Below are 15,349 nucleotides of genomic sequence, written 5' to 3' on the forward strand. Positions count from 1 at the left end.
AGTCACCGTGAAAAAGTCTCATGCACCACTGCTTGTTCTTTTTATTAAGATTTATATAGACAAACATGTGTTAGTAAATTATATAAGAAAAAAGTGAAGTCTAAACATACATATCAAGCCAGATAAGACCTGACTTTGGAGGAGCTCTCTGAAGCAACCTCCATAAAATGATGAAAAGTGCATCACCACAAGCATATAGAGAAAAGAGGAAAATATTGTAACAAATCAGCTAAGAACTGTATGGTTGTCACTCTTCTGCACATCACAGCTATTTATAATTTCACAGCAATATGAAGGACAGAACTCACTCTCCTGCTCCTAAAGCCTAAGCCCATACCACTTGATAAATCTTCATTAGCTGTTAGACATATAATAGGATCTGACACAGTGGAGCAGTTCTGATTCCACCTAAAAAAGAGCTGAGCATGCATGTGACCACATGCACAAGTCTTATTGCAATATTTTATGTGATTAAACGGGAATACATTTTTATTACATACATTTTTTTCAATGTATTAGGGACAGCCCTTTTTGTCTTTAAATGAACATTTACTGGTTTTTTTTAAACCTACTCACATTCCAAGGACCAAAGAAACTGAAAAACTAGAGAAAATATTTATCAGTTTTTTCACTTTATACTTTTGATAGGTCTTTCCATATAGTCAGTTTCAATGGTTTCCTTACAAAAGGGATCAATGTCCTCTACTGTTTGCCTGAAGGTTTTAAGAGGGCAACAAAAACATTTGTTTAAAAGATACAAGGTGACTGTAGAACCACAACAATTGACAGAGGGTCTCAGTGGCTGGGGCGGTGCCCAGAGCAGATTGTTTTCGCTGGAAACTGAGTAAGTTTCAACTTCATAAGGGGCCTTTTTAACACTGATGTTAAACGCTGGGCCAACCCCGACCTCCACCCCCGCCGAGCCTGGCCCGGCGGCAGAGAAAGGCTCATCCCGCCGGCTCTGAGGCTCAGACAGCTCCTATCCCCCACGGACGCAGACGACGCGACAGCCGCGCTCTACAAACGCCTCCCGTCCCGTCCCGTCCCATTCCCCGCGCGGGGCGAGGCACCGCGGCTGCTCCGATCCCCTGCGCGGCCAGGCCGGACTCCGCGGCGGGGCCAGGCTCGCACCGCGACCCGAGGCTGTCTGGGGCCGGCGAGAGCTCGGCGCGGGCGCAGCCGGCCGGCCGGGGACCCGCGGCCTCGCTCGGCCTGCCCCGGGGCTGGGCCCGCGCTCGCTGCTCGGGAAGAGCACGCGGGGCTGGCTCGCTGTCGGCGCCCGGCGAGGGACGGGGCTGACGCGACTGCCACGTCCCTTCTCCCGCTGACAGCGGCCGGCTCCCGGGAGCCGCCTCCCCGCGACGCGGCCGCCCTAACGGGGCCAAGCTGAGGAACCGGGCCGCGGAGACCGCCGGCCCCGCAGCGGAGCCCGCACGAGCGGCTCTCCCAGAGCCGCCGCCGCCTCCACCCCCACCCCCGTGCCGGGCCCAGCCCCCCGCCCTCACCTGCGTGTCGGCCGCCATCGCGCCGCTCTGACCCCGGAAGCCCTACGCGGTTCAGTTCCGGGTCCCGCGCAGACCCGGCCAGGAGGCGGGGCTCGTGGCCATAGAGAGGCCTCAGGAGCGGCTCGTTTCCCTGAGACCGCCCCGCCCCCGCAGCAGCCCCAGCTCCGGCGCCGGCAGGGAAACCCCGCGGCACGCGCCCGCAGAGGCGCGGGCACAGCGCGGGGGGGGGGGGTCTCCCCAGGGCAGCTGGGGCCCCGTGAACGAGCACAAGCGGCCGAGCCCCTCCCTGCCCCTGATGGTCCCTCCCGTATCCACGGCGATGCTGCTGGTCACTTGCCTCGGAAATCCGGCAGATATTGACTCTAGCAATACGAGCCGTCTTCCATTGCTGCAGTAAAGTTGCACCTAGACGTAGATCCGGCTCCCCTGGGGCGAGACGCTGCCAGGGCCAACATAAAAGGCAGTTCCTGCTGCCAGTTTGATCCCATCTTCACAGCGCCTGGGGGAAGGTCAGGCTCTTTGTGCAGAAGGGTGCAACGTCTTGCATAAAATCACCCAGGGAGGCAGATTTGGGGGCTAGAAAGCAGGTAATTAACAGCACAAGGAGCGCCCTGGAACTAGCCGGTCCCAGGATGACATAACAGTTGGAAAATGGACAGTTTCCTATATAGCAATTGTAGGTTAGGCCATTAAAAAACAATTTTAACTGATGAAGTGAGCTGTAGCTCACGAAAGCTTATGCTCAAATAAATTTGTTAGGCTCCAAGGTGCCACAGGTACTCCTTTTAATTTTAACCTAGTATCAAAACATACTCGTTATGCACCTAAATCCACATTCAGACCTATATGTGGGTCATTTTTTCAGAAGTGATGATCAGCCACAATTCTCATTGAATTAAAAGGCGTGGCATTCTACAACCCTGAAAATCAGGCATTTGTTTTGGCTTAACATTTTGGCCTGCGTCTTACATAATGAAAACTCAGCTGGTCTACAACAGCGATTGAATCAGAGCACCAAAAATCACAACAGCTCATTCTTCATAAAATACAGGACACACCTAGCCTAACTTGGCAGCAAAACAAAAACATACTGTTGAATTGCTAAATCTTACAGCATAATCTGAAGCACACCAGAGCAATCAAGTTCCAGAAACTGGGGAAGCGAGCTGTAGCTCACGAAAGCTTATGCTCTAATAAATTTGTTAGTCTCTAAGGTACCACAAGTACTCCTTTTCTTTTTGCGGATACAGACTAACACGGCTGCTACTCTGAAACCTGAGAAACTGGGGGCGACACTTGCAACTGAGAATGTTCCACTGCTGGCCCCATAAAGACAGTTCTGAAGCTGCAACAGGCAACCTCATAAGACCTGCTCTCTAAACTGATCCACTCATCACTTGCTTATCTAATTTATAAACCATGGCCTTAGTTTTCATTGTGTATGCGGTTTAATGTATTCTGCTCCTCAGGGCAGGGACGCTGCTTATTTGCCTGCAGTTATCAGTGATTCATTGAGCACATTTGCTGTGCCTCATGGCTCCAGCAGACACTCAGGCTAGCCACCTGAGCTCAGACCCAGGGGTTTTCGTAAGACTGAAAGCCTGTGCTGGCACCTGACCCACAACATCCACATTGCTATTTTTAGTACACTAGCTCAAGTCCTGCTAGCCTAAGGGCTTGTCTACACAACTGAATAACTATAGCGTCCACACAGAGTGATGCTGGAATATCTCTTGCACTTTAAATTCACACTCTACTTTAATTCACAGTAACATTCCAGTGTAGCCAAGGCAGAATTCATTAAGTGACATGACTAGTATTTGATATGTGTAGATCCCTCTAGCTCTCACCTGCAGGAGAAAGTTAGTTGAAGGTTTCTTGAAATTATTTTATGGCTGTTTTGGTACGTGTTTATGATTGAAGGCAAAATCAAAAAAGTACATCTTTAGATTCAAAATCCATATATTAAGTTTCACACCAATGAAAAGTTCATGCATGATAATTCCTCCCCCCCCACCCAAGATAAACACACAATAGAGGGTGTAAAATAGCACTTTATTTCTCTAATTAAACCAGTTGATGAAGTGGTGAGTGTGTGGCAGGGGTTAGTCAAAGAGACCAAATCCCATATCCTCATCAGACTCCTCTGATTCCTCCTTTACTTCCTCTTTGGCTGGAGCAGCAGCAGCAGGAGTTGCAGCTTCAGCCGCCACAGGGGCAGCAGCCACAAAGGCTGAGGGGTCAGCTAGGAAGGCCTTTACCTGTAAGAGGATAAAAGCATATAGTAATTTCAGGGAACAAACGGGTCACAATTTACATCTACTATCCTACTGCCAGACTGAAAACAGATGAGGTATTAGTGGGTCTCCACAGGAATTAAGAGCAGGGAGCACAACCTTTGCAACCCCAAAGGCCATGCAAGCAACTTGCTAGCAACCCAAGGGATGCATTATACAAACAAACTGAAGACAACCAACCAAGGAGGGCAACCTTGCCTTATCATATGAGAAGAGGACCAGGGATGCTCTCAGAAAACACATTCCACACCCTCCTTGCCAGTAAACTGCTCCTAGGATTGAGGAGTGAAGAGGCAGAACTGCACCTCCACAAAGCAAGGAATTCCCCCTGGCTGCAATGCAGTTAAATGCACTTCACACTGTTCAAGGCCTCTTTTCAGTGCAGATCTCTAACATACAACCTTCTAGATCTTTAAGGGCTCAGGCTCAAAGACCAGTCTGTGAGCCTTAAGTCAGTGCACAATCTATTCCAGTCTGTCTAACTCATACTTTACCTTTTCAGCCAATGGGAAGGTGTATTCAGTCTCCACAGCCACAGCTAGGACTCGCTTGTACCCATTGATGATGGAGTGAGGCACAGAAGCGATGGTTGGGTAGCCAATTTGCAGACAAATGCTAGCTACGTTACGAACGCCCTGAGGAAGAGGGAAAGAAAGTCATATTCCAAGCATTCAGCTCTGAGAATTATATTGCAAGTAAACATAACCATCAATAACAATATGTGCAAGCATAATAAAGGGTACTATGGGTGAGAGAATTGCGTGGTTCTGGCAATGGAGATATACAAGAGGCAGCCTTAACCACATCCCTTGTAACGAGTGTTAAAGGTGTTTCCAGATTTTGTATTCTCTGCATTTCATACATAACAGATAGCCAACAGAATGGAACATCGCTCGCAGTAGAAAACACATCCATGTTGCAAATCAAAATTTCCAGCATTCAGGGATGCACGATACAACCCACCAAGAAGACTACTGTATGGCAAAGCCACGATTCACACTTCCTCTATTTTCCAAAGGTAATAGGGAACATCAAAACACCTTGGGAAAATTGGGGTGCTGGACAGCAGGCTGACACACACTTGCATCTGGAACTCCCAACTCTGGAGGGCAATGAAATGGCACAGACCAGTTTTAAAGGGACCATACCAGGCCAATAACCTTGTTATTCAGGACTGTAGCGCTGTAAAAATCACTTTTAGAATTCAGTGCTAGTCTCATTCACAATTCAAAAGGAAAAAAAAAAAAAAAAAACACACACACACGGCCCTCCTGAACTTCAGATTAGATACTCAAGCACTTAATCTGTCCCCATAACTACACAGAATAAAGTAGACAAGGCATATAGCACAGGCAAACAACTCTTACTTCCAAGAAGCGTCTGTGCAGAGTCTCCTCGGTGATGTCCAACACTTCAGGATTGTAAATGCTGCCATTGTCAAACACCTGCTGGATAATCAGCCCAAAGGAGAATGGGGAAATATTCAACATGTTCAGCAAGGTCGCTTCGCTGGCTCCCACTTTATCTCCAGTCTTGATCAGCTGCACATCACTCTGAAAGTCAAAGAGGGAATAGTGAGCAACAAACTGCTACAGGGGTTAAAACTCAGGCACAGAGCCGCAGCAAGGTTCAGCTTCCCATTACAAACATCTGTAGATGGGACTGAAGGAGTTAGACCCACAAATGATTCTGTATCAAAACAAATTCAAAGCTCAGCTAAGCAAAGCAGATGGCACGTTTCAAAGCGAGGTCCATAATTATGAGATGTGCAAATGGAATCAGCTACATTTAACACATCATCTAGACCTAGGCTGTCCCATTAACCACTCAAACCAGAGTTTCTCATACCCAAAGTACAGGTGTGCCCAGCTAGAAGGAACTAAACCCTTCTTCTCCACAAGAGTCAAACTAGACATCTGGCTTTAAAGATTACTGAAGATAGAGCAGCAACATCACTGGCATTAAGATTATGTCAAAGTTTTTATACACGTGTTAATCTTTATACTTACTATTCCTCACAGAGCAGCAGTTACCTAAATAGTCTGAATTTGTGAGGGCAGTTTTGTCAAAAATGGATCGATACTCACTGATAAGCCTTTCAAAACCTCACCTTTCTTGAAACTGTTCAGGGACTCATCTTTTTTCAAAAACCCTTTGCCAAAACTAACGGACTTGGGCTTGAAATTCCTCTCTCGCATTACTAAACATGTACTATTACCTACACCACTAGTTAGCAGAAGTTACCCCTTTTATTTTCCCAACTCTTCCAAGTAAATGAGAATACTGCCAACACTAGCCACTATCTAGATTTACCTGAACTGATGAAGGGGAGTAATTCGATAGGCACCTGGCCCTCAGAAGCAGCCTCAGGCCCCACTTTTCCCACCTCCAAGAATGGCAAGAGAGCAAGGAACTTCTCCCTCAAATTGCCCCACAGTGAAATACCAGTCCATGTCCTCACACAGCTCCCCTTTACCACCACACCTGCTGTATTTCACAGGGAGGGAAAGCACTGGCCTCCCAAGCCTAAGCAGGGGCAGGAGACTGGCAATGCTGCTCTTCCATGTAAGCGGGTCACCCCTCCCAAGAGTATTTTACAAGGGAGAGGGCTGCTGGGAGAGATTTTAAGGCCAAATAGCAGAGGGGTAGCCATGTTAGTCTGTATCCACAAAAACAATAAGCACCTTAAAGACTAACAGATTTATTTGGGCATAAGCTTTTGTGGGTAAAAAAAAAAAAAAAAAAAAAAAAAAAAAAACACTTCTTCAGGCCAAATAGGACCATTATGGTCATCTTGTCTAACCTCCTCCTCAACACAGTCCAGAAAACCTCACCCAGTCATTCCTGCATCAAGCCCATGACATACACTTCAATTACAGCATGGAGTCATATAGATGAATGAGTGGGCCATTGATGAGGGCATTTGCAGGCTCTCAGTCAGCAAATCAGACCTGCTTTGCCATCTGGTAAAGGCATCTGAGAGGTTAGGGATGGGAGATCAGCTGCTCAGACAACCCTGCCACCCTGCTTGGCAAGAGGCAGAAAGAACTTATCCAGCCCAATTTCTCTGACAGCTTCCTATTTGATTAGGATTTCTTTGTCATGCAATGTCCTATTGTTGTCACATTACTCTGCTATTTTCCTTTTAAGATGCTTTAGAGACATGCCTCCAAAGTCCTCAATAGAAGGTGGGGATCGATCTTGTGCCATGGAAAGCCGCACAAGACATGGGGATGTAGGGATGAACTAGCTACAAATCTATAGTCCTAACTTCAGTGGAATTGCCAAACTGTCCAACCAGGGCCATCCAATATATAGGAGCAGCTAAATAGCTGTGAATGACCTTTTACTTGCTAGTAGCACACTGAACTTTGCTCTGCACTCACCAGGATTTCAATGGTACCCCTGGAGATCTTCGTGGTGATGCCCAAAGCCTGGAAGAAGGAGGTCTTCTCGGGACCCAAACCAGTGTTCTGGGCTGGCACAGTGACATCACAAGGGGCAATGGCACCTGCTCGAGCAGCAGCTGGCACCTGACAAGACAGTGCAAGAAGAGAAAGCAAAATAATGCTTGGCTTTCAGACAGTACTATATAGACACTAATTCATCCTCACAGCACTTCTGTGAGATCAGCATCTCCCAATTAGTCTGGGGAAACTGAGGTCACAGCAAGTCCGTGGCAGCACTCTGAGTACAACACAGGAAATGCCTGGTTCCCAGTTCTTGCTCATTCTAAAAATCACACATCCACAGAGAACGTTCAGTGTTACACTCTCTCCTTCCTTCAGATCAGGCCCCAAGACCTTCCTGAGCAGACGCACTATAACAATAGTGTCCTCCTCGCTTACCTTGTTAGCCAACAGCATGTCCCTGATCTCAGTCAGATCCTCCTTGGTGAACACAAAGCCCACATTCCCACGGATATGAGGCAACAGCCTAGAGGAAAGACAGCACCATTCAGTTTCACTCCTCCAGAGAACATACTGTCTTCCCCAGGAAACAGGGTGTGGAATCACACTATTTTACTCACTTTTCCAGAGCAGGGTTATTCTCCAGATGACCACGGATAGCTTTGCGCATCATGGTGTTCTTCCCCATCAGCACAACAGCCTTCCCACGCAGGGACATGCGGATCTGCTGCATCTGTTTGGATCCTACATTGTCTGCTCCCACGATGAAGCATTTTGGATAATCATCCAGGAGTTGCTACAGAAAGAACAAATGAGTTTTACAAAGAAACCTAGACCAGGGTATAGAGTAACATTAGGTCCCATTTAGGCACCTTAATGAAATGGCCAGATTTCCACAAGTGCTTAGCACCCACTAACTCCATTTAGGTGCATAAATGGGAGCTACTGTGTGCTAAGCTAAGAAATCTGACCCAATGTTACCAGCCAGAACCTGTGTACAAATATTGGTACACATTCCACTCAGCAACCAGTATGTGCACTAATCAAATAAATTGTCTCACTATCTGCCACTCTGGGGGTACTTCCCTCCTTTCCCCCACAAGTCTCCAAACCAACCCTGATGTGCCAATTTTCAGTCTCTTTAGGTTGACAGGGAGCGAGCCATTGTTTAAAACATATGGTTATAAGTCTGCCAACCCAATGCTACAGAAAATGCAGAGTGCAATTCTTTCTGAAAAAAGTTACATACCAGCAGCTCTCTGATGACCCCCAAGAGGAAATAAAGGAGTCCCAAGGCACATTTAAGGGAGACAAACATGCTAAATGAGATGCATTTCAACCCTCCAAATAAAGCACAGTCAGGACGTACCAGGAGCTTAGCTGAGATGTGATGTTTATGCCTGTAAAGATGTTAATGCAGTTTCTCTGAAAGGATCCCTCGTAAAGAGTCAACAACTTGATAATGCTCTCCATTAAGGAGGCTCGGATGTGTGGCTCTTTTGCCAATACTACTTTTGCTTACACCGTCACTGTGAACAGTATCTCACTGCTACAGAACACATCGAGGCATTAAAAATACAAATGATATTCAATTATGAAGCAGCACCAACATTGACAGGGCTGTTCTGAAGGATTTATTTGTGATTGCCGTGGACTCCATTCTTAGTAGCCTGGTTTAATTCTTTCCAGATTCAAGTGTTCTGGGGATCTTACTCAGGCTTCCCAATTGCTTTTAAAATGTTCAAAACCCTGCCAATGGCAGGTATATTCATTGTAGGAGAGACAACAGCTGTGCAAGTGACTATTTCAAAGATCACTTGAAGGAGCCTACTGAGAACCCTTCTGATGAAATTTGGATGTAACATCTAGAAAAGTCTTCAGAGTCGCTAATAGCAGCCACCAGCAGGGAAATGTGGAGTACCAGGCTCTTGGTCAGAGGTACCCAAACTGTGGGGTGAGGGTGGGCACAGAGGAATGTTTGGGGGAACACAGCTGAGGCCCGAGCCAGCTCCCACAGGGGGTGGGGAGGGAGCGCCACCCAGCTCCACTCCTAGCCCAGCACCCCATCTGCTGGCCTCAGCCAGAGCTCCACTCCTGCCCTCAGCTGAGGCCCCCTTGCCCCCGTCTGCGTTCCCCCACCCCCATCCCACTCTGGCTCAGGCAGGGGAAGGGTAAGAAGGAAGCATGATGGTGAAAAGTTTGGGAACCACTGCTCTAGACCCAGCTGCAATAGTGCTACTCAGTTTTTGCCCACTCAGCTACTTCACTGGCAACTTTCCAGGAGCCTGAGGACTGCACCTCATTGGTATACAACGGAGCAAATTGCCATTAACCACGGTGTGGAACTACAGCCTATGGAGATCCACAGTCCCAGCACAGCTTGCTCCTCCTCCATCCCGTAACCTCTGCAAACTGCAGCTCTGTGTTAATGATGAGGCTGGCTCTTGCCTTGCTGTCAAACACAACAGCCCCCCTTCCCATGTGCCACCCCACGGATCTATACGGCATTAGGATTAACCTAGGGTGCTCGTTTGCAGGTGCAGTCCAGAGAGCGGCCAAGGCAGACTGAGCCAGGAGCGGCAAGAGTCCATCCCAGCCCCAGCCCCTGATCCAGATTGTCTCGAACACACCCCAAGGGAGACACTTACAATGATTTTCAGGAAATAGTTGGACTTCCACGTAGCTCTGTCTTCCCTGGGCATCTCGACGGTGCTTCCAAGGATTGCCACGAAGGGTTTAAAGACAAGCTGTTACCTGCAGGAGACGAGGTCGGGAAACCAGGGTTCAGCCAGATCACTGCCACCGCCGCCTATGCCCCGGCCTCCCACCCCCGGCCTGATAAGGGGATGCCCCGGCCCGGCCCCCAAACGATCAAGCGGGGCTTAGAGTGGAGACTGTATCCAGGGTTTTAGAAAACGGAGCCGCTGCGGGATTGCCCCGGGGAGCCGAGGAACCTACAGTCTGTGTGTCCCCTGCACTAGCAGCGGGGCGTCCGTGGGCCCCGGGCACCCCCGGCTCCCTCCAACCCCGCGCCGGGGGGCGGGCGCCCCTCACGGGATCCCGTAGAGGAGACGAAGAGGCCCCTCGGGCATCGGGATCCGGGATCAGCCCGGCCCCGCGTGGCCAGGCCCGAGGCCTAGCGACACCCGGAGCCGCCGCGGGCCCCAGCAAGCCGGGGAGCCCCGGGGTGAGGCCGACTCGCCTGGATCCCCGTGATTTCCGCCCCGGCCGGGGGCTGAGCGCGGCCGAGTGCCCCGCAGGCCGCCCCCACTCCGGACACCCACCTCCCACGAGAGCTCCGGGAAAGAAAAGAGAGCGCGCCCGCCTCCTCTTCTCTTCTTATACTCCGGCCACAGCCAATCAGCGATAGGTGACCTCCGGCCACGCTCAATCTATTGGATTCAAGTAAACGTCAATCCAGGTGACCAGTCGAGTCCCTCCCGGCTATTGGACAGAAAACTTGTCATTCACAAAGCCGAAGGATGAAGGTGCTCTCATTTAAAGGGGCAGTAGCAGCACATAGAACGCTAACTCCTGCTAGGGCTCCCCCTTCTGGATGGTTTCAGAGTAGCAGCCGTGTTAGTCTGTATTCGCAAAAAGAAAAGGAGTACCCGTGGCACCTTGGAGACTAACAAATTTATTAGAGCATAAGCTTTCGTGAGCTACAGCTCACTTCATCGGATGCATGGGGACTTCTGGATGAGAGATATTCCCCCCCTTCCCCTCCACGCCAGTTGATTGGGAGACTGGGCTGCAGCCACGGGGCCTAGGGACCACCAAAACCTGCCCTCTGATTTTCCCCATGGCATCCTGCAGCCTCCCACACCCAATGGAGCCAGTATTGTGACATCATCTCTGACATCCCTCCGATGCCTGGCAGGGGTGAGGCCCGGAAGGGGAGTTCAGTCCATATGCCCAACATGCCACAGCCGTACTAACCCTGTTGTGCCTCAGGGCTGCTCTAAATTACGCTCCTGTTACCTGAGCTGCTCAGACCACAATGGCATTGGGGCCACTCTGACCCACTCTCTGTTTCCCTGCACAGGGCAATGGAGATGGGGCTGACATAATAATAGTATCTCCTGAGTTTTCCACGCGTGAGAGGATTTCAGACAGGCCAGGAGCTTGTCTGGTGATGACACGAGATGCTCCAACTGCCTTGTGAAGGGCAGCCCTGCCAGAAGCTGGCAGAGTTTCTCCTTACCACTCACCAGTCTCACAAGATGGGAGGAGGAAGAAACTACTAAAGACCCCAGCTGCACTGGCCTGGGTATGGGCGTGTGAAAACCACCCCTAGTGTGGTCTGTTCCTTGGAGGGACCCTGTGCTGCACCTAGAGGCCTGCTAGGAAAGTTGAGAGCTTCATAAGGAGGATTTGATGGCCACGCCCTTTAGCACCTATCAACGCCTAACCAGGGAATGGGGCTCCTCAGGGAGAACAAGGTTTTAAAAAGCCTGCTCCGAAGCAACCAGAGGAGCTAGCGAACAGGAACAGCTAACCTGACTTTTGGGAGGCAGTTCTGCAGGTGAAGGAGGAGCGACTAGGTGACTCGTGGGGTGAGTTTCTCGTCTGTAGCACAGGCGCTGACTCTTGCTTTTGCTGCTGGATGCTTTTGAAGAGGTGTGTGTTTGGGGAGGGTGGAGGGGGCACTCTGCCAGTTTGGGAGGAGGCTATTTTCCGCATATTTATACACTTTTCACATTCTAGTTACAGAATGTCTCTCGCATTGGTCTCTTCACACTTTTAATAATGATTAAACTGTTATGAACTACATAACCCTTAACCAGAGGGTGGGGCTACTCAGGGAGAACAAGGTTTTTAAAAGCCTGCTCCTAAGGGACCAGGGGAACTGAGGAACAGGAAAGTTTTGGAGGGAGATTAGAGGGGAGTGAGTGTGTTGGGGGAAGAGGGAGGGGAAGATAAGTTTAAAGATTGTTAATGAAGTTTAAGTAAATAAAACGCCCCCCTGATAAAAACAAAAACAAGAAGAAAGGAAAGAGCTGCAGGAGTAAAAAGAGAAGGCAGGCAGAAGTCCAGCAACAGAGTGGGGACTAGCCAGTTTATTGCACCAAACGTAGGATGTACAATTACCTGGCCTATAGGCTGGCGGCAGACTGCTACGCCATGGCAAACCATGCAGTAAGGTGTTGGACCATCGCTTCCTTGCTGTAGCTCTGAGTGAGTTGAGTGGGATGGGGGAGAGAGTCCCTCAATGACTTTGACGGCCTTGTAGACAGGCTCACTAGAGACCTGTCTGCAGAAATTCCATTGGGGAAGAATGGAAATCAGGGGAACACAGCGAAATTCTCACAGAACCCCGGCGTCTAGCTATAACTACAGCCAGGAAGCCGGAAGAAGAAACACCCGCTATGATCCGACAGCAGATTCTAGGATTCAGAAGCAATAATGGTCAAACTGTCCTAAGGCAATGAGGGAGATCCTCCACGGGCCCTCATCCTACTGTGCCATCCCATCCGAGAGACTCTTCTCATGCTCCATGGCTGTGTTTGACCGTGTAGTCCCAAATGATACGCAGCATTCAAGACGCTTCTCGCCCCTGCCCCAGCTCAGCCATGAAGAGGTGCTGGAAGAAGTTGACTTTACAGCACAGGAAATAGTGACGGAAGCATGAAGACACACACTATAGCCCCAGGAAAGGAGAGCATTTGGTACGACAACTCCTGAAAAATGCAGATCGTGGTTGCCTGGTGCTAACTGCTGTGGCAAAGGTACCTCTCAACAAGGCAAACAGCTCCATAAGGCAGCTGGCGAAGAAGAAGCTGTAACTCCTCTGGAGGGCTAGTAACGAGCACAGGTAGGGAGGCACCAACATCCCTCGAAGGGGTGATCTGTCCGACGCTGCGGCGATCACTTGCGCATTCCATCTTTCGATGTGCCTGGATACTACAGTGAGGAACCTTGTGGCGAGTGCTGTGCGTGACATCATCGGGAAACGAATCGCCATGGCCCCTTCCAGCCAAGATGTCGCCTGGGAGCCGTATTTGGAAGAGACGGGGGAGTCTTTGCTTCACTTTGGACTCATGCCTGCAAGGCAACACAACAGCTGGAAAAGCGTATCGGCAGCTACTCGATGTGGTGTGAGGAACGTCGGGAGCTGGGAGTCCTGCTGCCACGGGTCAAGAACACCGAGCGCACCATCATCACTCTGAGCGCGAGAACTATGCTGGAGAGGACCCTGGAGGATGCCATCCATGGGTCGTACAAGGAAAACCGGAGATGGAAGAAGACGCTTTTCATCCAAGCAGAGTTGTAATTTGGGGGAACCAAGTTGATTTTATTTGAAATAGAGTCTACGTGGGGACGTGATGCTGGAATAGGTACTATGCTTATAGCTACGATGCCGGTCAGAGGAGCCCGTCGACCGCACGCCCTGTGGGTCCCAATTTCACTTTCCTCTCTCTAGGGTCGGCTGTGGAGCGATGGCGCCACCTGCTGGTTCTGATTTCAAAGCTTAGTAGAAAAACAAACAACTGCAAGGGCGGGGGAAGCAACTCTCTCACTGACTGCCTGACAGGGGTAAATCGATCCCCACAAAAAGAGAGCTGAATAGAAGAGTAATGAGGAGCACTTCGCAGTGGGAAAGCCTGCCACAAACACTAGATCATGAACGCTCATCACAAAGCTCCTGTGGATGAGCTTAATCTTCACGCTGCAGGCTCCCACCCCCGTTAAGTGGCCTGTCCCAAGCCACAGCCTAAAAACGAGACGGTAAGTATCATGATTTAGAATTTTTAGAGTAGGCTGGCGGGGGGGAAATCAGGATGGGGACCTCTGGGTGCAGCAGGGGACCTAGGGCCTTCACATGATCTCACAAATCAAGATCCATGGAACATATGCTGGGTGGGGAGAAGAATACAATCAAGTCTAATTCACACAGTTGTTTAATCCATTTTATAAAAAGTAAGTATCACTTCATCAGATGCATGGAGTGAAAAATACAGTAGGCAGGTATAAATATACAGCACATGTAAAGATGGGAGTTGCCTTATCAAGTGTGGGGGGGGGAGGGGTCAGGGCTAACGAGGCCAATTCAATCGGGGTGGATGTGGCCCATTCCCAACAGTTGACAAGAAGGAGTGAGTATCGACAGAGGGAAAACTACATTTTGGAGTGACCCAGCCACTCCCAGTCTTTATTCAGGCCTAACGTGATGGTGTCAAGTTTGCAAATTAGTTCCAGTTCTGCGGTTTCTCTCGAAGTCTGTTCTGAAGTTTTTGAAGAATGGCCGCTTTTAAGTCTGTTGGTTGAGTGTCCGGGGAGACTGAAGTGCTCTCCGACTAGTTTATGAATGTTACAATTCTTAATGTCTGATTTGTGTCCATTTTATTCTTCTGCGTAGGGACAGTCCGGTTTGGCCAATGCACGGGGGAGAGGGGCACTGAAATCGAGTTTACACAAGTTAAGAAGGAAGGTAGGATACATCTGGAGTCAGGCTTAAGGCACGTATCGGTTACAGGGTTTACAAGACACATACATAGGATGTAACCCGCATAGACCCAGATTGGGGTGTGGGAGTTTTTAAAGCGTCCCTGATAGGACACCCATAGAATAGAGTGAGAACCCAAGTCAGTATTGGGTGTATCAATTTCAACTGATTCTATTCTTTTTAACGGCAATAGTCTCCCCAAGGGGAGGTGCACCGTTCCTGGAGGTACTGCAATACCAGGTCGATGCGTGGAGTGGATGGAGCAAGCTCCTATTCCATCTCCCTGCTCCAAAAATCCATTTAATATATAGTCCTCAGATAGAGGACGTATCAGATATTAAACTGATAAGAACAGATACTACACTTGATCTTAGCCAAAAGGCCGAGAAGCGATAACCACATCCTCAAAAACGAGGCAGCCCTACCTCCGCCACAGCTTTCCACGTCACCACGAGGAGCTCCCACGCGGGGACCAAATGCCATCCATGAGACTTTGACAACTATGAAACTCTAAGTGACAATCGCTCCCCCTAAATGACCCCAATGGAATAATTCAAGCAAGAACTCCCCGCGCAATTCTGCTCAAAGACCGAGAATTCTTTCAGGCTGGTTATTTGGGTTCATCTCGCTGCTCGCCCTGGCTGCTGCCGCGTACTCCTAAATTGCATAAACCCACCCACTTCCTGTGAC

At 49.4% G+C, this 15,349-nt stretch overlaps 2 protein-coding genes and 1 non-coding gene across 4 annotated transcripts in view; all 3 read right to left on the reverse strand.

Annotated features, from left to right (window-relative positions):
* Window positions 1-1,855, reverse strand: part of GCN1 (GCN1 activator of EIF2AK4) — a 64,835-nt gene extending 62,980 nt beyond the window's left edge. The window contains exon 1 of one of the 2 annotated variants that reach the window (XM_038373111.2): window positions 1,506-1,855. In XM_038373111.2, the coding sequence (XP_038229039.1) occupies window positions 1,506-1,523 (18 nt within the window). In that variant the 5' untranslated portion in view covers window positions 1,524-1,855. The remainder of the gene's footprint in view (window positions 1-1,505) is intronic. The other variant, XM_043497982.1, reaches the window with a different exon arrangement.
* Window positions 1,856-3,541: 1,686 nt separating this feature from the next.
* Window positions 3,542-10,615, reverse strand: RPLP0 (ribosomal protein lateral stalk subunit P0). Its single transcript, XM_038373880.2, has 8 exons — window positions 10,497-10,615; window positions 9,861-9,966; window positions 7,833-8,008; window positions 7,651-7,738; window positions 7,189-7,335; window positions 5,170-5,355; window positions 4,297-4,437; window positions 3,542-3,766 (listed from the first exon to the last, which is right to left on the reverse strand). The coding sequence occupies exons 2-8, from the start codon at window positions 9,912-9,914 to the stop codon at window positions 3,611-3,613; spliced, it is 948 nt and encodes a 315-aa protein (XP_038229808.1). The 5' UTR covers window positions 9,915-9,966; window positions 10,497-10,615; the 3' UTR covers window positions 3,542-3,610.
* Window positions 10,616-14,862: 4,247 nt separating this feature from the next.
* LOC119844000 lies at window positions 14,863-15,053 on the reverse strand. The gene has a single exon (XR_005289127.1). It is a non-coding gene; the product is annotated as a U2 spliceosomal RNA (small nuclear RNA).
* Between the last annotated feature and the right edge of the window lie 296 nt (window positions 15,054-15,349).

Source organism: Dermochelys coriacea, chromosome 15 (genome assembly GCF_009764565.3).
Source record: "Dermochelys coriacea isolate rDerCor1 chromosome 15, rDerCor1.pri.v4, whole genome shotgun sequence".
In the NCBI taxonomy this organism is placed as follows: Eukaryota; Metazoa; Chordata; order Testudines; family Dermochelyidae; genus Dermochelys; species Dermochelys coriacea.

Coding starts and splice junctions, on each gene's coding strand:
- RPLP0 (XM_038373880.2), bottom strand. CDS start 9,914: ATGCCCAGGGAAGACAGAGCTACGTGGAAGTCCAACTATTTCCTGAAA. Junction 7,336..7,650: donor ACATGCTGTTGGCTAACAAG/GTAAGCGAGGAG, acceptor CTGTCTTGTCAG/GTGCCAGCTGCTGCTCGAGC. Junction 3,767..4,296: donor CCTTCCCATTGGCTGAAAAG/GTAAAGTATGAG, acceptor ATCCTCTTACAG/GTAAAGGCCTTCCTAGCTGA.